Source organism: Triturus cristatus, chromosome 11, assembly GCF_964204655.1.
Source record: "Triturus cristatus chromosome 11, aTriCri1.1, whole genome shotgun sequence".
NCBI lineage: Eukaryota > Metazoa > Chordata > Amphibia > Caudata > Salamandridae > Triturus > Triturus cristatus.
Window position 1 is genome coordinate 315,108,503 of NC_140594.1, and position 24,648 is coordinate 315,133,150.

Here is a 24,648-nt window from a genome sequence, read left to right on the forward strand (position 1 = left end):
ATCTAAAAATCACACAAAATAAATAACTGGATAAGGATCAAATTGGATACGTTAAGTCTGAGCACCGGCAGTTTTTTTTTGGGCCCTCAAAACGGGTCCGAAAAAAAAAAAAATAAAGAACGGACTACCTTTAGTAGCCACGAAAATAGAGCCCGATAGAGACCCGTTTCGAGGGCCCCAAAAAAAAACTGCCGGTGCTCAGACCCGGACAGACCCGGCCCACTTAAAGCCCTGCATCCTTGGTTTCACAGAGTACAAACAAAATAAAAATTGCATCCCTGGAAGCCTGAAACCATTAGTGCACATTATAGACACCTTTTGCACCTCCACTGCTGAATGTGAACGGGGCTTTAGTGTAATGAATGAGGTGCTCACACCACTGCGGAACAGAATATCAATCAATCATCTGTCTTCTATAATGTTCAGAAAAATCGTGGTGTCTCCTGTCATAGAATTTAAACCTGAATTTTATGTTCAGAAATTGTTAGAAAAAGGGAGGAGAAGTGCCGATGAAAGAAACTGCATGGCTCGGACACAAATGTCTTATGGTTCCCCTTATAAGCGTATTTGGAACATTCTGTGATTGGAAACATGTCCCAGATTGTAAATGTATTAAATGTAAACAACTTATATATTAAACCTCAAATAAACATGTTTATCCATTGTTTGAATTAAATAACATTATAAGCTGTAACTGGTCAGTGAAATGCCAAACGTACTAAAAATTGATATGTTTTGCTATTTCTAGCCACACCTTCGACTCCACCCACTGATCCAATCTCTTGGTTTATTCCCGCCCTCTCATTCTCCGCTCACAGTTCCCCTACTCCCCCCCCCCCCCCCCCCACTTCGACCACTGGGTATAGGCATATGGGGCGTGTCGGTCTGAACAACTGCCATATTAAGGTCATGCCGACGTCATAGTTTTGCTGATTCTCTACGTGAAGGGAAGGACACGTGACATTGCGCCTGACCATAACATGGCTGCCTCCTTTTCATCCTCACTACAGCAGTACTATGTAAATATTGTAATTCCAATGGAGTTGACTACCTCGCGGGCTTCATCACTGTTACCGTGAGCGAGGGAAACACGACCCCGGAAGATCCAGGCTGGGTTTGAGCCCCGTGTTAAGATGTCTCGACACTCCTCTTTGCGGGAGTTCCGGCGAAACTGGAAGGAAGAAATCGAAAGACATATCAGGCAGAATTTAGAGGGACCTCTGAGGAGGAGAGACCGGCAGGGGAGAAGGACGGAGGAGCATCGGCGACAGGAGAAGGGCCAGGAGGAGCATCGGCGACAGGAGAAGGGCCAGGTGGAGCCGGTGCGTGAATGGAGCTCCTTACCCGTGGCTTCTGTCAGGTGCCCCTCCTCCAGAGGTTCTGCTCCTACCTCTGGGTCCCTACGTGGGGCCCATGCGGTGTCTTCCCGTGCGGTTCACCGGAGGCGACCGGAGCGTCCCCGGCTGGGTTACTTGGAGCTGGCCGAGAGCCTCCTGGAGGGGAGCAGGAACATCAGCAGGACAGAGGCTCCTAAGGACCCCGTACCCGAGATTAGAACCAGCCGAGGAGTGGGACTGGTGGAGCAGCTCATCAGTGATCTGGTAAAAGGCCGTGGTGGGCAGGGGTCATATTACTTTACATTGACAAGAAGGGTGCAGTGGACAATGACAGGCGCGCTTCCTAATGATATCCACCTGACCCCATTACTGCTAGTTTAAACATTACTGCACGCCGACTATTCATTGCAGCTACTCAGAAGTGCTGCACTGTACGTTGAATGGTGCATTATATTGACTTCTCTGCACGCTTGAGAGTGGACATGCACACTGGCAGAAGTTCCTACCATCCGCATGTTTACTCCCAACATAATTATTTAGATTAGCAAAGTGTCACTACGCACTGATACTAATTATTCGCAGTCAGATGTTTCTGTCAAAACTGTACTGTACGGTACGTTGTCCCCAGCACTGCATACACCCCCACGTTGTTTTCAATGTCTTACCACTAACGTGACCACAACTTCTTTATGGGCATTTTAGTGCCATTCATTGTTACTACCAGCAATCGCGTGGACTTTACTGAATGTTAACCGCACAGTGGACAGTACGCTGACGTCTTCTAACATTTCATAATGGCTGTATGGTTTCTCTTTAATGAGTTAACACTTAGACCCCCTACACAGACAGCTGTTGCCTGCTGCACGCACCACACTGGTGCCCTCTAACAACCACTGCCTTTTATTTGCCCGTGACAATGTGTTACATTATCTTTTGCGGCGAAGCGCTGTCTCTGCTTCCTTTCCTACACTTGATATCATGTTCTTGCTAATACCTCGTCCCATATCCTTATTTCAGTGACACTACTTAAGGGTTTACAACAACGGCCTGGTATTGGCTGTATCTTTAAAAAGATGAAACTGTTTCTTCCAGAAAACAACTTCACAACCCTCGCACTCACATCTGGATGATTGTAACGCCCTGTTCCATGGCCTCCCCTTCTTCACGCTGGCATCCCATAATGGGTTCCCATATGTTGCAAGACATCTCATCCACGGCCTGATGAAATATGATCACATCAGCTCCATCATGATGGCACTCTATTGGCTCCCCTTGCTTACTCACACCATGTTCAAAACCAGCAGCATAAGTTAATCCATTCATGACAAGCAGACACACTCGCATCTCTGGTGGTTCTTGGCACACCCACAAACAGCTCATCATCCGAGAAGTGTAATAAACTAAAAACAAGTCAGCAGGCCTTTTCCATTTATGCACCCAGGATCTATATTTACATTCCCTTATCCCTCAGGACTGCCCCAACTCTGTTCCAATCTGAACAAGCATTGGCATAGCCAATAGGTCTAGCCTTTGGGACCTTATAAGTGTTTAGCCATGCAACAGTTGCATAACTAAATACTTATAAGGTCCCAAAAGCGAGACCTATTGGCTATGCAAGTTAAAGTGATCGCGATCGGGATCACGATCAAACATCGCGGCCGCGAAAGTGAAAGTAATCTCGGCCAAGCACGGCGCGCGTGCCCGCGCACATGCACTGTAGCTCTAGGCTGGCCTGGTAGCACTTTTTGGAGCATGCGCTGGGTCAGGCGAGACCTAAAAACGAGTTGAAGACTCACCTCTTTAAAGAACACTACTTCACAGCTACCTGTCCTATCACTCGTTGACTTTATTTTTTTCTTTCACCCTGTACAGCACTCCGCTGCCTTATGGCTAGGTTGGTTATTTAGAAATTCCAAATACATATGTGCTACTGTATACATTTGCAGGACCAGTGAAGTCTGAAACCCATTTTAACTGACGTCTCCATGACTGCACTAATCTAGCAAATCGTTTTTATACCCTCAGCGCAATCCATCTACATTGTCCACGACTTTTGTGACACATGTTCATTGGCTGCATTACTGCATAGTCTGTGACACTATTGTTGTACTTTGCATGTCCTTGTCAGCACAACACCATTGGTTAGTTGAGTTCTGCTCCATGTTGGCTCCTTCAGTGGTTCTTACTTCCTCTTTACTATTGCACCAATATGGCGCTGTCATTCTAGGTGTCACTAGAGTTTTTACAACATTGGATTCTTTAGCTCATTCACCAACGCACTCTTGACACAGTTGAACAAATCATCACACTATTGACACCATTCCACTATCTCAGCTGTTGGTGCCTGGCACATTGAAACTGCCGCTTAACTGTGGAAAGTAGTGTTAAGTGCCGTGTGACCACCTCTACTCATTGCTGCACACTACTCATTGTAGTACTGTTCTACAATGTCACTGAGCTGTCAATGTCTTTGCTTGGAAAGGTCACAACTGTGGCAGATGTTCTCATGTCCTTTGCTCTTGTGTGAGATATGTATACTGTATACTGTTAGTGGTGTTTCTGTATATGCTGTTTGAACAGCGGATATAACCATTCAGAATTTTTTTAGATTTCAAGGGGGGCCAGGCAGGGGTGTCCATGCTCTCCACTCCTGTTCGCCCTATACATTGACCCATTTACACGTAAGCTTGAGCAAAATATCAGCATCCCTCCTATGGCCTTTAGTGGCTGGGAAACCAAAACTCTAGCATATGCAGACGATATTGCCTTAGTTACGACGGAACCGTCTAAAGCACTTGCTGAGATAGAGAGAGAGAGAGAGAGAGGCGAGAGAGTTTGGGCTTATCTCGGGCTATTTGTTAAATAAAGAAGAAACAGTGATTTTGGTTAATAAACAGATCTCCCTGGAGGACGCTCATGTAGCCACAAACGCTGTATATTTAGGAATTACCATGACCCCAATTTGGATGTCATTGTTAAATTAAACTTTGAGTCCTTTATCGAAAGGTCTAAAGGAGATTTATATAGATTAAATAACTTGCACCTGTCCTTGGCAGGGTGGTGCAACGTCATCAAAATGATTTTTTCTTCCCCCAAATCCTTTACTTTTTCGTGCTATCCCTTTAGAGATAGGAAATCTCTGGTTCAAGAAACTGGAAGTTGATCTCCCGTTTTGTCTGGGATTTGCAAAACCAAGAAAAGCCCTAAAATTCCTCACCCTCCCTAAAGAGAGAGGTGGGTGGGGGTTACTAAATCTAAAATTATATTACTGGGCTTCCATATTGCAAAATGTAAGGGCCCTTTTGCAAGATAAACCACACCCTCAAGTAGGAGTTGAATATGTTCCCTCTCCATATGAGTTACTGATAGGTGAAGGGGTTTTGGGAAACTTATGGAGGCAAATTGAACTCAATTAATTCAAGAGAGTTCGCTTTAAGATCTTATTGAATGCTTTCAAAGTATGGTCAACTGTTCGGAAGCTAACAGGTTTAGGTAGACTTACTTTTTACACTCCATAAAGTAATAATAGGGGCCTGCCAGAGGTTTTGCCGATCAGTATACCCTACGTTGGGTTAAAGTTAGCTTAAAAAAGGTCAGTCTATTTCTCGCTTTCATATGGTGTAAGGTCGTTTCAAGAGATTAGGAATGAATTTGATATTAGCAGGAAAGATCTTTTTAAGTACCTTCAGGTAAGGGTATTTTTTTCAAATCATAAGGGAGGTGGCCCTGCAGGATTCCAAAGATGTGATCTGGTTGATGTATTGGGAGGTGGGGGTAAGCCCCCCATTTGAGTTATTTATTCCCTCCTTAATAAACGCATGAAAGTTGATGTAGATAAACACTCCTTGAAGTGGCAAGAGCAGCTGGCTATTGCTGAATCAAGTTTTCTGGAATCCTTTTCTCTGGCTCAAACTGGCTTTATTATCCTCGAAGTTGCATGTGCAGTATTATAAAACATGTTTTATTCTTTACTATACTCCAAGTAGGATCATTAAATGGAGGAGGGCAAAGGCCCTCGAGGCCCCAGATGCCAACTTAGGGGGGCTTATAGTGTTCATATTTTTGCGACTTGTCAAGCGTTAATATCTATTAAGTCCCAGATAGCAGAGTTTTTCAACGAAAAATTGAATACAAGGGTATCCCTGACATATGCAGTGATACTTCTGGGAGTGTCAGATGGAGAGAGGTTGTTAAGGGGTAGAGCTTTTGTATTCATGTCCATGACCAATTTTAGATTATGTATTGTTTCGGCATGGTTAGATGATAACCCACCGGTCTTTCAACAATAGTTAGACTGGGTGCTTGCTTGGGGCAATCTGGAAAATGCAATTAATTCAAGGAGAGGGGTCCGGGGTAAAAGGAAGGGTCTTCGGAAGTGGGTACCGCTACTTGACTTGCTACTGCTACTTGACTGGATATAATCAATGGGCTGAGAAAGTTATGCATGACGCACTTTGGTTAAGTGATTGTATTTTATGTACTCTGGATCTGGTGTTATGTTTTTCCCTTGTTTGTAATGAGTTAGGAAGTGATGATCTGTACTGCGGTTATTCAATTTGACTCTCTGTAAATGTGTAGCGGGGGGTGAGTCGGGAAGGGGTTTTATGATGGTCTTTTTGTATTCTGAATTATGCACAGAACTATGCACAGGAAACCAGGACCTCAGTGAATTGTGGTGTACCAAAAACTCACCTCAGAACCCCTTATCCGACCAGCATCAGTGTCCCATTCGTTATCCGAGTTTTATCTTGGCGGTCCCAATGTATAGACAACCCAGAACAAGCGACTTAGGGTATTCTCAGGAATGGTGGGAATCAGAAATACCTGTTCGTAATTATTCTCATATCAGTCCACAACAGAATAAACAGAGACACAGTAAAGTTTAAAGAGTTTATTTTATAAACCTCGTGTCCTAAGATGCAGTACTTTGGCTAACATAAGCAGACAAATGATTAAGATCAAAACCATCAGCATAGTTACAATACCATAGAAAATGAAAGGAGTAATCATAATAAAATGACAGTGGATGACAACCACCTTCCTTTCACTAGTAAACTAATATGGTTATTATTAGACTGATAAAAGGTCTCTAGGCTTGAATGGGGAACCCCATACCGTAAAGATCAGCTTAGTGGAATCACATCACAGGATCAGCTAGACTCTGCTCCTGGGAAAGCTCTTCTTCCGAATGTGTCTAAAACATGTAGCCTGCAATATTAAAAGCACTCGACTTTCAGGTATTTGCAGCTGCGTGCGTGTTATGGCTAAATAGTGGGCCGATCAACCTGAAACCAACAACATGCACCGTCTAGCGACCCAGACTGTTTCTTTACACAATGTGCAGACCAAGGTCGCTGCTCACTGTTAGCGATGTGAACAACAGACCGTTCTCATGTGAAGGAAAGTCGAGCAAGCATTTCTCAATTAATAACATGTGACTACAGTGTCGTGTGCAAAAGCAGCAAAAGCTGCAAGATGGCTTTCTAACATCTAACGCGGTTGTGCTAACTTAGCATTGTACGTATATAGATAGCAATCTTCACTACAGAAATAGATAATAAACCAGATTAAAAAAGATAATTTTTTAGTGTGACATAACTTTTCTTAACTCGAAGTGGGGGTTTGTGAAAGCATCAGACTTCACATGTAGTCAATAAGGCTGGTTGGTCCCGTTCCAACTTCGATTGTATTTTTCTGAGCTGAAGGGCCATTAACATAACTTTAATTGTTCCTACTCCATCAGACAACCTTTTCAAGACTTTGTTTTTCAGTGATGCTGTTCCTTTGCTTTGTTTATTTGTAGACATTAGAGATGATGAAATTACGATTATCACTTAGAGCCCAATTACGATCTTGGCGGATGGGATACTCCCATCACAAGGGCTACATTTAGCGTGATGTTAGGGTAAATGTATAGGCAATAGCAGCTTTGTTGATGGGTTGAGTGTTAGTCAGGACTTCCGTTGAGGCCTAGTGCCCACATTACTTGTTTTTGTGTCCGCAAAGTCGGTCTTCATTACTGACATGGCGCTATCCAGTATCTGTGTAACTGAATCTCTCCAAAGGGGTACAGTTTAATTGGTCTAAAAGCTTGAGAGTAGGCCTGTCCAGGAGATTGTCCCAGATTGAGGGTAATAGATCTTTGAGGACCTGGAGCAGGACCATGTCTTGTGGCGAGGGCACCTGAATGGCCATTGTTTCTTTTCAGTATTGCTTTTGGAGCCTTATGCACCTTGGCTTTGACTTGAAGGTGATGTTTTGACCCCGCAAACACAAGGAGATGGATGGAGTCCTCAAACTTTTTAGACACTGACCCCCAGTCACAGATCTGGGTTGAATCCATCATCATTCTTTATCTCATTTCGCCACCTCAGCTCAGACCCAGCTATATGCAAAAGTGTCAGCACTCCGTCCATCATCTCCTTGTGTTTGCGATGTTTTGACCCCCGCCTCTAGCTCAGTATCCATGTGGAGGGTCAAGCATGACCAATTCCAGGCTGAATTCACTCCCTTAGTGGTTGCCTCCAGCACTTTCTTTCTGTCTTTTTCCTTTATGATCTGGAGCATAACCAGCTTCTCCTTTTATTGATGTGTTTGATCGTTCACCAAGCGGTCCCCTGCTGACTAAGGATTTGGTAGTGTATGGATTCCACCGACTTTAAAGTAATTTATTTACAAGAGTTAGTTAGTCAAAAATAATATAAATATAAATAATATAATGTTAACCCCTTCAGCGCTGCGCGGATTCCCCCGCGGTGCTGAAGAGTTCGAGCGCGGGCGGGGCCATGACGGAACGGTTCCGTCATGAGCACAGCTCAACCGATGCTCATGACGGAACCGTTCCGTCATGAGCATGGAAGGGGTTAAATAAAAAAAAAATATATATTAATATATATATATAATATTCAATGAAAAAACCAAAGGTTTCACACATGTTATAGTTAGCTGGACATTTCACTCGTAAAAACCATTGAAATTCCCCCGTTATAGTTAGTTCAGCTAACTATAACTCGCGCGCCCGCAATGCACTACTGATGACGTCACATATTACATCACTCATGACATGGTCACTGACATCACTGATGACATCACTGATGACATCTCAAATGACATCACTGATGACATCATCCAGTGATTGTGTGTTTTTCTGAAAATTAAATATGTTTTATATTTATGTATATCTCAAGGTCAATGGAAGAATAAATGGGTATATAAGTGTCTAAATGGATGCTTTTTTTTAAAAAAAATTTTGTGTAACTGACTGATTAAGTGTATCATAGTGAATACATGGCTTACTGAGTAATCTTTAAATATGAAAATATCTGTATCAGTTTCTTACTTTGTGTATAAGTGGCTGCATGGGTTGGTGAGTAGCTACATGAGTGTCTATATAGGTTATTAGTTGGTTTTTTGAGTATCAGTATGAGTGTCTGAGTGTCTGTATGGTTCGGTGGGGGTATTACGTAGTGCATAGGTGCATGAATGAGTGACTCACTGTTTGTATTTGTTGAATACAGCATGTGTGCAGGACTGTATGGGTGGATGAGTGTGTGCATGGGTGTGTTAGTGAGTGAATGACTGTCTCTATAGTGTCTTTATGAGTAACTACATATGTTTTAAACTAGTATATGTGACTATTGGTGTATATAAGTGAGTATATGTGAGAGTGAGAGATTGGAAGAGTTCCTGTATGAATAAGTATGTGTTTCTATAAGTTATTGTTTAAAAGAGTAAGTATATGTAAGTTTCTGTAGAAGTAAGTGTGGTGGTGTGTGTATAACTGTATATGCAAGTAAATGGATGTTTGATTCTTTATTAGCATGAGTGACTATGTGTGTGAGTAACTCTATGGATGAGTGGCGTTGTGTAACAGGATGTATAGGTGTATGAATACATATGATGAGTGAGTACATGTATGAGTGACTGTAGAGGACTGTTGGTGAATGACTGTATGTGTATGTGGTTCTTAGAATTACTGATTAGGTTGTTGTAACTGATATTGATATGTTCATTATTTTGAACATTTTAGTTTCTATTTTTGAATGTGTGTTTCAATGGTTATATTAGGGGAAGAGGAGGTCTGCCACTCTATCACAAGGATAGTAGTAGTAGGTTTTTTAAATGCTAATCCCTAACTATAACGTGTGTGAAACCCATGGTTTTTTCAGTGAATTTCAAAGGTTTTTTAAATGCTAATTTTTTTTTTTTCCTTTTTTTTTTTTTTTTTTTTAACGTGCGCGTACGGTAAGCGCAAGTCTTGCTTTAATTACGTTAGATTTCTACGCTGTTTGCGTTCATTTACACAATTTGCGTAGACGCACGTCACGCGCGCACAGCGCGTAACGCGTACGCTGCACGCGCACGTTACGCGGAAGTGAAGGGGCGTGCCTGTTTTGCGCATGCGCGCGTGCCTTTTTTACGCGCATGCGTACTTTTGCCGTAAGCGCACCGTAAGCGCACCGTAAGCGTACGGTGGGTCATGTGATCATGAAACACAACTTTTGATTGGTTGAAACTACTTTCAGTTCTAGAACTCTCCTACACCACACCCATTCCCCTCATTTCTGCTTGTGATCCCTTAGGAGAAGGAGCTGGGTTGTCTTTGTGATACGATGGCAGAACAGCAGAGCCCTTCTGAGAGTGAGGCTAGCAGCACTACCTTGAGGCAGAGAACGAGGAAACAAAAGACCTCTTTCATATGGGAGTATTTTTCTTTTCCAGAGGGCCAGCAAAAGGTAAATGCACCCTTAGTGACTTGTAAGCTGTGTAAGCGTGTACTTTCAAGAGGGAATCCCAACAAGAAGTATTCCTTCGGGAATCACACCATGTTGAGACACCTTAAGGATGTACACAGAAGGACACATGCTCGACATACTGAAGGTAACCCTTCAGTAAGTCAACCAAGCACATCCACAGCAGCTCAGCCTGGACCATCATCTGCAGGGCCGAGTCCTTCTTCTGCAGGTCAGGTGAGCCCTTCATCTGTGGTGGGAGCATCTCCTTTTTCTTCTCCTCAGGAAATTAACCCTCGGTTTCTGAGGGTTGAAATACGGTGCGCCACTTGTCATGATCTAATTTGTTATAGGGAGACCAGTATTTCCCTAGTGAACAATAAAATAGATCAGCACATTTGTCGTACCGTCTAATATTCCCATTCTTTCTTTCCTCTGTCCCTGCATGAACACAACGGCTCTTTTAAGAGCCAACCTTATCTTTCATCTATTTTTTATATATGTTTTTAAAACTTTTTTTTGATTTTTTTTTTTACCGTACGCGTAATTATTATATTTTTTTTTTAAAAAACACTAAAAATCAATTATCACATTACAAAGTCCTTGAGAGACTACAATGAAAAACTGAAAATGTGATTGTGGAGAAGTGGAAAAAAGGGACCATGATATTTTTGACTTACCATACCCACTCAAAAAAATATTTATTCATTAAAAATTTTTTTTAATTGCTTTAAAAATGGTTCTAGTTTTCGAAAATTTTCTATCTCAATCTGAAAAAAAAGAAAAAAGTATTAATATTTAATAAAACATTTTATAATACAGTACACATATTTACATATTTTTCAAAAAAAAAATTTGCCTTTTTTTTGCTGTTTTCAGAATATATTGCATTTCACTATAAATTGTGAAAGCAATTGCATTCATCATTTAACAGCGGGCAAAAAAAAAATTAACAATCTCAAAGATTGTTTTAAAAAAGCCCACAATCTCTTTTTGCATAAACATAACTTTATAGAAATGCATAATATTCTTAAAATATATCATCTAATATCAATACTTATTTCTTTAAAATACCGTCTGATATTTTTGTTTCAGAAGTATAATCACAAAAATATATCTCAGATAACTCCACAATACATCTGGTTCCATTTCCTTTAGGCCAAATAGTAATTTTAAAATTCTTTTTTGATTAGATTTTTATTGGATTACCATTGGAAATTTAAAGTTTAAATTGTACAGATCTCACCGATTCTCTGTAACATTTTGGTTTCCGAAAGATTTATTAATAATTAAATAAGTCCACAATAGAATTGTTTACCTTTCCGCATGGCCAAATAGTAATTTTAAAAATCTTTTTTGAATAAATTTCCAATGGCAATCCAATAACGTTCCAAAATTTAAATTATGCAGATGTTACCGATTTTTTTCTAAATTTTTGGTTTTCCAAAGTTTCATTAAAAATTGAAAAAGTCCACATTACAATTGGTTACCTTTCCATTAGGCCAAATGGTAATTTGTAAAATCATTTTTTTTTAAAATTCCAATGGTAATCCAATAAAATGGTAAAATTGTTTTGTCCAGATGTTGCCAAATCTCTCTAAAATTTAGGTTTCAGGAAGATTAGATAGGAATTTGCTAAATCAAAAGGCAAACGTTGCTTAAAAATCAATTGGGAATCATTACACAGTGTCCAGCCTTTTTCACATTTAAGATAAACTGTGTAATGACCAGAAGTTACAGTAGGTCCATCATGGAAAATTATTGCAACTGTTACAAAAGTTTTTCCTGAAATTGATAATTGCTGTCCTGTAAACTTCTTTATTAAAGTATCTAATTTTGAACCATCAGCTTTACAGCGTTGCATCATTAAAATTACATACTGTCCGTATTCCTTTAAAATTAACGTTGAAAACATGTCAGATTGACACTCACTGCATTCCATGCTATGATTAGCATCTTTAACTAATTTAGCAAAAGTGACTGTTTTACTTTCTGGCAATGTTAAATAAATAAACCTTTCAGAATCAACATTAGAGCCACATATATTATAACAGTTTTCACAACTATGTTCCCATTTATAAGAGAGACCAAATACATTTTCAATGGGAACCCCTTCTTCTTCCAGTACCTGAAGAAAAAACATCAAGAATTCCTGTGCGTCTTGCTGTACATTTTGAGAAAACTGTGTTCGTCCTGAACATACATCTAAAAGTTTTCTAATTTCAGTAGCACTTTCTATTTGAGTTTTATCATTACTCAGCTTTTATAAAAGGAGACTCAACTCAGAACAGAATCTTTTTCCCTGATTTACTATTATCTGCTCTTGCACACTTTCCAGATAAAATGCAACATTCAGCACTACATTAGCGTAGCAGTTGACACCAGAGCTATTTTCAAAATGACATCCTACAACCTGTTCTTCATTTTCCTTATTCTTTTTGCTTGCAATTACATCACTCCTCTTTTTTTTCCTCCTCTCTACATCTTCATTACAGATATTCTCATTTCTCCTTTTACGAGAAACTACACGTTTCTCCAACACAGGATACTGACCTAAATGAGGAGCATAGCTTCTTCTTAATCTATTATACTCCTTTCCACAATTTGCATCAGCACTAACTTTTGAGTCATCAAAGTCTATCATGAATAAACCTGATAATGTTTTCACTCGTGACAAAGCAACATATGCCATACCTTCTTTGAACACAGTTGAACCAATGTTCACAAATGCACAATCTACAGTCAATCCTTGAGACTTGTGAATAGTTACAGCATATGCTAGAGAAAACGGAAACTGCTTCCTACGTACATATGTCTTTCACAAGCATGAAACAAACTGAACAACGACAAATGTCTTTAACTTCTTCTATCTGATCAAATTTTATTTTTAAACATTCAATTCCATCTTTTTTCTGATAATTAATAAAACCCACAACTCTTCCCATAGCTCCATTAACTAAACCTTTTTCAACATCCAAATTTCTCCTTAAAAATACTCTACAGTTCATGCAAACATAGATTTTTTTCTAATCCAGCTGTTTTGGAAATGTTCTTCTCTAGTGAATCCAATTTATTTTTCAGTGTGCCTGTTAATGTGACAGTAATTCTTCCATCCTCAATTTTGTCCACTGCTTCCAATTTCCTGATATCTTCCTTTTCCAATTTCAAAAGCTCCTCATTGAATATTGAGCATTCACGTAGAGTTGGCATTAAGCAGATGACACTTTTCTTTTCTGCAATGTTCTTGTATATGTTCTCTGCAACTATTTCTTCCTTTGGAAATAAATTATGTAGCAGCCGACTCTGTAATGCTTTCGTGCCAGCTTCAGTGAGTAGTCCAATTCTGATATCTTTCAGAATACTTCCATATTCTTCATCGTTTGCTTGCCTCATATTAGTAGTAAGTTCCTTGTACTCAAAGAAGGACCAAATATTTGCATTACCGATGCTTCCCAATGACTTCTTTGTGTCTTCATGTGTCACAGTATTAAACACTGGTTGTCCTTTAACTGGAGTAAGTTGCAAAAGATCCCCAAAAACTATGACGTGTTTTCCTCCAAATAACACGTCATAGTCTGTCTTCAGAATTTGCTGCATTCTTAAATGCACAAAGGCAAGCATTAAGTTTGATACCATGCTCACCTCATCAATAATGAGAACTTGCATCTTCTTCAGTACTCTTGAAACTTCCAAGCATGCTTCTCCAGTTAGCTTGTTGTATTGTATTTTGTTCTCATGCTCCACTGGTAACATTAGCAAACTATGTAAAGTGATTCCTTTTATGTTATATGCTGCTAACCCAGTTGGAGCAGTAACCACACAAGACAAAGTAGAATCCGTTTTTTGCTGTAGGTAGCTTCTGATGACTTTTATAAGGAAACTTTTTCCAGTTCCAGCTTGTCCGCTTACATACATCCTGATTGGATGAAATGATGTGCATGAGCTCTCTTTTTTTTCATGTAGAAATCCGTGATCAATTTTGTTTCTGATCTCTTCATAAATATGTTGCTGCTCTTCGTTCAGTTGTCTTTCCAAATTTTGTAAGTCTATAAATTCTTCTTGAGCTTGATTCATAGCCGTTTCCACTTCATTCATGGCTATTGATGCTTCATTTTCAACGATTGGTTGTCCTAGGGGATCTTGACTGAGTGTTCCTGAACTTTGGCTGTCCTGAGAACTGTCTCTAGCTATTTCTGCTGCAATTGTAGTTTCCTGTTCAATTTCTTCATTTAACATTTGCAGATAAGTTGAGAATGTACTGCATTGTATGCTGTCTTTGCAAGCATTAAAAGAATCTTCATAGCTTTGAAATTCTCCCAGTAGTTCATCCTCTGTACGCCATGGTTTAAACAGCTGTAAAAGAGCCAAGTAGTAAAATTCCTTTTTGTCAGTAGTGTCGCAACTCAGCTTCCTGTGATTTATCAAACTTCCTTTTGTTTGCTTCACCAAACATCCTTCCTCACCAATGACTTTATATTTTCCATTGTTGATGTCTTCTGTGGCTTTCCGTGAATAAATGTAGTTCTGCAGCACTTCATAGAGACACATGTTCTCCAGATGATGACTTCTCTTGGGATAATATGTGTCCAACATGTTTGATTTCAAAATATCTGTACTTTCTGGGTCATTCTCGGCCAAATATTCAATTTCTCCAACAGATTTCAGTACCCGATTTCTCATTGCTGCAAGGCCTAAACTTGCCCAAATTCTTCTTCTTGATTTCGAGTAGAGACTTGCAGAAGATAACCTATCTGAACATTCGTAGGATCCAATTTCTCGATGCGATAACATCTTCAAACTGAAACTGTACAGCTTCTTACTGACAGTCTTCTCGTGAGAAATCTCTTCCCACATTTCCTTCAATTCTGTTTTTTCTGATTTCGTAATGTAAGACGTTACATATCGAGCAACAGCAATGGAATTGTCAGCTACATACTGTATATCCATGTTAGCATTCCACATGGATAAAATGACTGGGTTGTAGTCATTTATATTTTTTGATTCTTCTTTTCTTTTAAGGTTGTAGGTATTCTTAGTTGATTTTCTTGTGATAGTATGTCTCACAGATGACATAAAACTGTTTACTCTTCCATTTGAAAGAACAGGTCTAGGAAATCCAAATCGACATTTAGTGTAGTATTTATCTTTGCTCTTGTATTTCCGTCGACAGTATTTTCCACACCGATGACTTTGGAAACTTAAAACTTGCTCCTTTAACTTTTTCTCTTCTGTGTTTTTTGGTATAGCACATGTTGCATATTCTTCAATGTAAGATAACACTGCTTCATCCGCATCTGTTCCAAACTTTGGGGCATCCTTGATCCACAACAGCATATGAATAGGAGGAGCACCTCTTGCCTGGTACTCTTTTCTCCAAAAGAAATCCACTACTTCTCCTAGAGGTGGATTTTTTTTATTGCAGATGAACGACATCATAGCCTCAAATCTATGATTGAAATATCTGCAAACATTAACCGGATCCAATGAGCACAGTTCTCCTGCTGTCTTGTATTCGATGTTTTTAATGTTTGAATTTGCCTCTCGTAGAAAATCCAGTAAATCATCCCAAGCGTACTCAGCACAGCTTAGGGTAACGAACCATGTTGGTGTTCCTAAATTCCGTAACATGCATTTTAATTCACCATGGCGTCTGTACCAATATTCATTTGTCCCACGCTGACAAGCCATCAGATTGATCAGTTGTGTTTCCAAATGATCATCTCGGTGCTGCACTTTCTCCATAAAATCCTTAGCAGACACATTTTGTAAATGTACTCCACTTTTTAAAATGTGATTTACTGCATAAGACCGTGCAGACAAGTCGCTTTCAAATAAAAGATGGAACAAATAAGGAATACTTTGTCGAAATCTGGGATCTTCAGCATATAGTCTTGTAGTCCGATACTCAGAAGCTGGAATCTGTTCCGGACGTTCATCGTATCGTCCTCCTTTTCCTTTAGGAAACAGCTGGGGAAAACATCGAGCTTCCAAGCTCTCCTCCCATACACTCACGGGAGTTCCTTTTGCTTTCTTCATCTGAAACAGATCAATATTGTCTCCCATAACTTCTTTTGAATGAAGAGGATGTATGCTAAAATGTTCATAAATTTCTTCTTCCTTTGACTTGTCCACTTTTTCAATTTGTCCAGTTGGTGTTTCTGTGTCTTCTTGTAAATCTTCTTCTTCTTCTATATAAATTGATTCATACCATTTGGTATTCCTTTTCAAATACAAATTTGCTCTTTGTACTTTCCGTACATCTACCAGCTCCTGCCAAATCTTCTTATTCTTTGTAGGTACACCATTAACCTGAATAATTAATGGTTCAGTTTCCAAAGTATCCGCATCAATAGTTTCCATATTTTTTTTCAAATCCAAGGGCAAATACACCACTCTACCTTTTAAACCTCTCAGTAAATCTGAAGGAGGTAATTTACCAGTTTTTAGCTCCATACGTACTATGGTCTGGAACGGATGAACACATTGAATGAGTATAGACTCATATGTATTTAATTCAGAAAGTTCAGCAGGAATAGCATCCAATTCTAAATTATTATGTACAGCTCTGGTCGGCATTCTATTTTCTTCTAACTTGTTGTAACAGTATTTACAAATACGCTGAACTTCACCCAATTCAAAACAATTTTCAAGAAATATATATGTGGCAAAATCCTTCCACTTATAATTATCTTCATTTTCACTTTTTCTATAGAGATCAACATACCTGGTTTGTTTTCTATAATGAGTTCTGCGGCAACAAATACAAGTAATATTTGGTCTTTCATTAGAGATTTTTTCAAATTTTGTTATGTGATCATTAAATGTCTTACTTACAAATGGTTGTACATTCTCATCCACTTCTTCCTCATTTACTGTGTCCTTTTCTGCACTGTTTTGTTCAGGACCAAAGTAACAAAACTGAATTTCATCAACAACCTTCTCTACATCTGATACTGACCCGCGGAACAGAGCCCTATTCAATTCATCTAACTTTATTGCTGGACTTTTAGCAAAATACAACCGTCTCACAAACTTTCTCATTTCAGTATGATGAACAGCCAGCATTCTAAAATGATGGAAAACACTAATACACACTTTTCTAGATAGACAAGCCAGAGATTGACCCTGCAAACCAGTATTCTCTCTCACTCTGCATGGATCTAGACTTTGAAGCACCTTAATCTTCTGTTTTACACTTTTTTTTACTATATTCTCTTAGAAACTCACAAAATTTATCAATAGATTCCTGACGCACAGTGCAAATACTACTACAATTCCAAGTGTACACTGGGGCTTTAGGACGTCTCCCCATAGCCTCATCCGCCATCACTTGTACCTCATCTCTTGGAACCATTATCTCCTTCTCCATTATGCAACCATTTTTCACTTCGTAAGCACGACCTCTGGTGTCAACTGCATGCAGCAAACTATTACTTTAAAAATAGCTCTCTTCATTAAAAAAAGGTTCACTACTTGAACTATGCATCCATTTTCCTAAAAACACTTTACAAAAGTTTGTTCTGTTCACTACTCTTTTCCTTTTGCTTTGTGATTTCAGTACATTAACCATTTTATCTAATGTACGCATCCTATTCAAAATTAAAATGAATAGTTTCCTTTTTAATTCTAATGCCTTTGCTGCAATGGCTTCAATTTCTTTTTTTCTCTTATAAAACTTAGCCTTTTGCTTATATTTCTTCACATCCTTTATCAAATTGGACATAACTCTTCTCTGAAACATTTTTCTACGTATCTCTTTAAACGCTGTTTTTCTGTTTAAGTTAATCTTTTTAGTTGCAGAAGGTATATTTGCATTAACTAAATGCTCAATTTTTTCCTCTCCTTTTCTATTGAAAACATTCTTTCCAGTACAGACATTTTGTACATTTTTTGAATATGTTCTTTAAAAAATCTTTTGTTTGCTTACCAGAAGATTTTTTCTTTTTCCCAACATGAGCATCTCCAACTAACTTAGGTCCTCCAGTTGTCTTCAAATATAGGTTTTTTTTGTGGTCTTTCTTTACTCTGGATTTTGTAGGCATCTTAAATTTTGTTCACTGCTCTTCAGCAATACCTGAAAAAAACTAAAAAAAAATTCCTTTATTTTATTTAAATATATTACTACATTTTTTATGTTCTTTAGAAATCTTAAAATACTATAAACCCCTTTCCTATAAATGAAAATCACAATAACACCTTCACAAATTAAATTTCTAAAAATAATTCCTGTGTGCACACAAAGTCATGCTTTGAAATTAGGCAGAAAACGAAATTTCTTTGCCAATTGCAAAGCATACTTTCTACTACTTTTTAGGCAAGTGATAAACACTTTTACAGACTGACACATTATGAATCCACTTTTCAGATTCTTAAAAAAGCACATGTCCAAACAGCTTTTTCAGACCAGCACCATGTGTAACCTGGGTGACTGACTACACTCCAGCAAGGGCAACCAGCCTTAGTGATGCTGAATGTATTTCCATTACTGACTGAAACCTCAAACCCCACTCGCTTGTGAATACTGTGCATGATTCCACAGCGTAAGCAGCTGGGTGTGTGCTAAGAGTCTGCTTCTGCACCAAAAAATGGCTCCCCCTTTCCATCTAATGCAAATGTAAAATCACCAGAGCAATACGCAATAAATCTCTGCCTGTAATTCCTATATGCACACAGAGTCATGTTTTCACATTAGTCACAAAACGAAATTTCTTTGCCATTTTGAAAGCACACTTACTACTCTTTTTTTTTGGCAAGTGATAAACACTTTTACAGTCTGTCACATTTTGAATCCACTTTTCAGATTCTTAAAAAAGCACATGTCCAAACTGCTTTTTCAGACCAGCACCATGTGTAACCTGGGTGACTGACTACACTCCAGCAAGGGCAACCAGCCTTAGTGATGCTGAATGTATTTGCATTACTGACTGAAACCTCAAACCCCACTCGCTTGTGAATACTGTGCATGATTCCACAGGGTAAGCAGCTGGGTGTGTGCTAAGAGTCTGCTTCTGCACCAAAAAATGGCTCCCCCTTTCCATCTAATGCAGCTGTGAAATCACCAGAGCAATACGCAATAAATCTCTGCCTGTAATTCCTATTTGCACACAGAGTCATGTTTTCACATTAGTCACAAAACAAAATTTCTTTGCCAATTTGAAAGCACACTTACTACTCTTTTTTTTGGCAAGTGATAAACACTTTTACAGACTGACACATTATGAATCCACTTTTCAGATTCTTAAAAAAGCACATGTCCAAACTGCTTTTTCAGACCAGCACCATGTGTAACCTGGGTGACTGCCTACACTTCAGCAAGGGCAACCAGCCTTACTGATGCTGTATGTATTTGCATTACTGAGTCCAATCTCAAACCCTTAAAGTATTCTTTATTTTTACCAGTACACCCTAATTTATCGTGAAAACATAGTCCATATTATTTTACATGTTCCTCACATTTAAATTTCTCCCAAAACAGAAAATAATAAACACAACTTCAACAAAAGGAATTCCATTTCTATTATTCATTTCTTAATTTACCATATACATCCCCTCTCAAACTCTAAACTCACCTTTAAAATTAGTTGGCTGTGAAAGAAATGTGGCACTCAAACAGCAGATTATCAGAGCCAGGATCTCTGTTCTTTACACCTCTCTCCTCTCAGCAGAACCAGATAATGGCAAACTTTCCCTCTCTTTTTCCACACATATACATGTTAATTTCAAATCTCAGTGCTTCCCCCTTTTTTTCAAATGTAATCACACATTTCTATTGGTTGAAAACCAACCCTTTTCCAAAAGTACCCTTCCCCCAACTTGACTTCTGCCTAGTACCCTTCCCCCAACTTGACTTCTGCCTGCTACCATAGCAACAGCTCATGGAACACTGCTGTGTGGAGTTAGGTCAGAAGTTCACCAAACAATGTTTCAATTCCACAGAGCAAGAGTGCTTGACTTTTCAAACCTAACAGCAAATCCATAGTACTGTTCTTTGGTAACACATTTTTCTGTACCAATACAAAACATGCTTCTATTAATTTACACATACAGCCTAGTTTTTATTCTAGAATGGTATGAAACAGCCAATCAGTTCTTTTTTTATGAAAAAAATATGTATGCCTCCATTTCCAAACTGTCTTTCATTTCTTTTTACCATTCTACTGAATTACACCTCCTGAGTGCATCCAGTTCTCCTTTGAAGATGTTCACAGTGTGGATTGTAGGGCACCGCTATGTCTTCTGGAGTGAAAAGTATGCAGAGAAAACAGATATGGTGAGAGACCTTGCTTTGCCAAATGTAGACATTAAATGGATTGGTCAGAGAGGGTTAAAGTGGCACCAATTGATGCCATTGGTGAAATCCTTCATGCAAAAAACACCCTGACCTCATAATAGTGCACTGTGGTGGCAATGACCTAGGCACTTTGACTGGGGTAGGTCTGGAAATGCTTATGAAGGACACCTTTGCACAACTGTTTTCACTTTTCCCTAAAACTGCCTTTGTGTTTTCTAACATATGCCAAAGGCAAAAATGGAACTGGTCCAATCATTTCTGTCCGCAGATTGACAAAGCAAGAAAGCACGTCAACAAATCTGTTTCTGCTTTCCTCCGTGACTATGGTATGGGTTCCATTTACCACAACAACTTGCGTTACGACATGCAAGACATTTATAGAGGAGATGGTGTGCACTTCAATGATGAAGGGAACAGAGTCTTCCTCTTGAACCTTAGACTCTGCATCGGTACTTACTTGTAGGTACCACTAAAAAATCACTTCATAAACACAACGGCTCTTTTTAGAGCCCCCTAATATCTAAACTCTTAAATCTGCATTTCATTTTTTATTTTATTTTTTTTCTACCGTACGCGTACGTTGAGCTTACCGTACGCGTACCCCGCGATTTTTTTTAAAATCAATAAATGTTTTCTTTGTACTTTTCTGTCCTTCTTTGACCCCCTTACAAATGTTGGGGGTCTGTAACTCTCCTACTTGCCCCCTTTTCAAGATATCACTCTTTTTTTTTTTGAGTGAAACACACGAAATGGCGGCCGCCGCTTCCTGGTTTCGACCGATTCGAATGTTTACTAAGATCTAAGAGCCAATCAGAATCGCGCTCGCGCACGCCACCGTACGCGTACGGTAAGCGCACCGTAAGCTGGCTCAGATATATATATTGATTTAAAGGCTATTTTCTCAGAATCTACTGAACAGATTTACACCAAACCTACAAAAGGCACTTCCTTGACCTGAGGACTACCTCTCTGCCAAATTTCTAGTAATTCTGTTCAGCCGTTCGGGCTGTAGCTGTGTCTAAAGGTCCTATGGAAAAATGCATGGGAAAAACGCGTTTTGGGACCCCCCTTTTATCTCAGCCCCCGCTTGACGAATCCCCCCGAGACTTTCAGGGTAGGAGCGGAGCGCCCCACCTATTTTGAAATATTCGCGAGGATTCGTCGACCGGCGCCAAAGTTATTCAAAATAGAATGTTGCGGATTTCCTATGGAAACAGGGTCCTAACTATAACTACCTACTGGCGACCGCCAGTAGGTAATATATATATATATATCCTACTGGCGGTCGCCAGTAGGTAGTTATAGTTAGGACCTATTTTCCATAGGAAATCCGCAACATTCTATTCCCAATATCTTTGGCGCCGATTGACGAATCTTCGTGAAATTTTCAAAACTTTTGGCCAGCTCCAGTCCGCTCCTATCCTGAAAGTCTCGGGATGATTCGTGTAGCGAGGGCCGAGAAAAAAGGGGGGTCCCAAAACATGTTTTCCCCATGCAATTTTCCATAGGACCTTTAGGCGCAGCTACAGCCCGAACTGCTGAATGGAATTACACCAAATTTGGCAGAAAGGTAGTCCTCAGTTCAGACTCGTGCCTTTTGCTTAAATGGTGTAAATCCGTTCAGTAGTTCCTGATCAAGTCAAAAGTAAAATCACATATATATCTGGGCGGAGCCTAACCACACATCTCATCGTGAGATCTGATTGGCTGTCAGCACTTCTTCCAAGAAGTGTTGGCAGCCATCTTGGGACCAATATACATGATAGCACCTCATTAAAAAGCATTGCAGTTAATAGAGGTTTTAAGACTTTAGTTACATTATAAATCATTTGTTGATGGTACCATACTCATTTTAGGAATTGTGGTATGTTCTAAGGTGATTTTACCATGTGAAAAAGGCTTCTGCTGGGATATCATGAATCATGTTTGAGAGAAAACTATTTTCTCATGCTTTTCCCACAGAGGTTTGGAAGGTGATCTATAAGCTAAACTGAGTGCATATTTTCTGTAAATTCACATTATCTTTCTCAGTCATGTGAGAATGAAGTCTGACATTCTCAGTAAAACATGTACATCCAAGAAGGGCAGAGACTGTCAGTTGATTCCTTTGTGTTCTACTGCAGCTTCCCAGAGTGTTCCAAAGAACAACTAGAGCGCTAACAGTCCTACATTTGATAAACGTATGGCACACCTGAAGCCATCTTGATTGGAATAAAGTGGTAACTCTTAAAACATTTAATTTAAAAAGGAACAAAATGAGGGGGTTCATTTTGCCATAGAAAGTATGATTAGTGCTACAGAAAGAAAAATTAGGGCACATTGAGTGACTTATCAAATCCTCTTCTATTTCATTAAAAAATTCTGACATGCAGACTGAAACATGCACTTTCAATACCAGCAGCAGACTTCCCTGGTGAGCAGTACCTTTACTACAGTGATCTAATGAGCAACTAGAGTGCTAACATTCTGAATTTATGGCAAATGTGTGACACATCTGAATGCCTTCTTGATGGAATCAAATTAAAAAACTGAAAGCATTCCTACTGAGGACACTGTAGTAAATGAGGAAATTAGGAAACTTCATAACAAATAAGTCTCCCAAGATGGCCACCAGAGACAAAAGAGCCCAACTGTAGCACAAATATCACCCAGATGTAGCCCAAGTATAGCCCAATGACAGAATGTCCCAAAGTGTTCTATAGAACAACTAGAGCGCTAACAATCGTACTTATGACAAAAGTATGGCACACCTGAAGCCATCTTGATTGGAATAAAGTGGTAACTCTTAAAACATTTAATTTGCAAAGGAACAAAATGAGGGGGTTCATTTTGCCATAGAAATTATGATTGGTGCTTCAGAAAGAAAAATTAGGGCACATTTTGACTTCTCAAATCCTCTTCTATGTCATAAAAAAATTCTGACATGCAGAGTGAAACATGCACTTTGAATACCAGCAGCAGAATTCCCTGGTGAGCAGTAGCGTTACTACAGTGATCTAATGAACAACTAGAGTGCTACCATTCAGAATTTATGGCAAATGTGTGACACATCTGAATGCCTTCTTTATGGAACCAAAGTAAACAAGCATTGAAAATGCAATAGGTCACTCCCTCGTTTAAGTTAAAACAATTCTGTTTGTAATTAGGTGGCTTTTTAGATTTGCTTTTATTAGTGTTTTTCAAACGTTCATGTACATAACATGCATATGCATGCATATATGCATGTGCATGCATTTATATTTATATAGATATGCAGATATTATATATATGTTTTGAATTGTTTGGCAGCATTTGAGAAAGCTACTATAGCGAGACGCGTCATGCAAAGCCAATTGGGGAATAAAAGCAGTTTGAACTGAAAATCCTGAGTGTGCTCTGCTTCCTTAGCACAGAGGGGAGAATTGGTGGATGTTGATGGTGCGAGCCACGAACACCTTGAGAGTACCAACCCCTAAGTGTCCAGCAGTTATATGGCAAACTTTGGTGAAACTACAGACGTTGTGGTAGACGCTGGTACACCGCTTACCTGAATAGTGCCTGGCTATCAACGATGGACGGCGACTTCGCAGGGGACGCACTGCTTACTCAAGCGGTGTGCACAGGCTAACATCGGGAGTCATGGCAGTGGGGTGAAGGACTCAGGACAATGCTACCCCGCTCCTACTTACATCGAAGCCTTCATGAACTAGGCGACCATGGGGAGATGGGAGCAGACACCGCCCACTGGGGCATGTACTTACATTGGTGTCTGCTCCGCTTGGACCTGGATTCCTGGGTTCGGCTTTTCCCGGTGGCATGACGTCAGTACTGCATCAACCAATCAAAATGATGCAGGCAGTTTAAAGGGAGGGCGGGAGAACCGTGAATTGTTTGGCAGCATTTGAGAAAGCTACTATAGCGAACGCGTCCTGCAAAGCCAATTGGGGAATAAAAGCAGTTTGAACTGAAAATCCTGAGTGTGCTCTGCTTTCTTCGCACAGAGGGGAGAATTGGTGGACATGTTTATATATGTATGTATATAACAGCTCTCATTCCCGTATTATAAGGAAAGTAAGCACTCACGTTTCTCAGGATCTTTTATTCAGACCAAACAAACGCATTTCGGCGAACTGCCTTTTTTGGTGTTAGCGGCACAGCCGGAAGTCGCCATCTTTAAATTCTTACAAAGGTACATCGTAGTAAACAAGGGACTACACACATAATAGCCGATATCGACGCCATTTTATAATGTGCAATTTATAATAGCAAGAAATTCATTATTCTTGCCATAATGTGCAAACATTCAAAG

At 39.5% G+C, this 24,648-nt stretch overlaps 1 protein-coding gene across 1 annotated transcript in view; it reads left to right on the forward strand.

Annotated features, from left to right (window-relative positions):
• The first annotated feature begins 928 nt into the window (after positions 1–928).
• FBXW8 (F-box and WD repeat domain containing 8) overlaps positions 929–24,648 on the forward strand; it is a 698,699-nt gene continuing 674,979 nt past the window's right edge. The window contains exon 1 of the mRNA XM_085633260.1: positions 929–1,601. Coding sequence (XP_085489386.1) covers positions 1,134–1,601 — 468 coding nt within the window. The 5' untranslated portion in view covers positions 929–1,133. The remainder of the gene's footprint in view (positions 1,602–24,648) is intronic.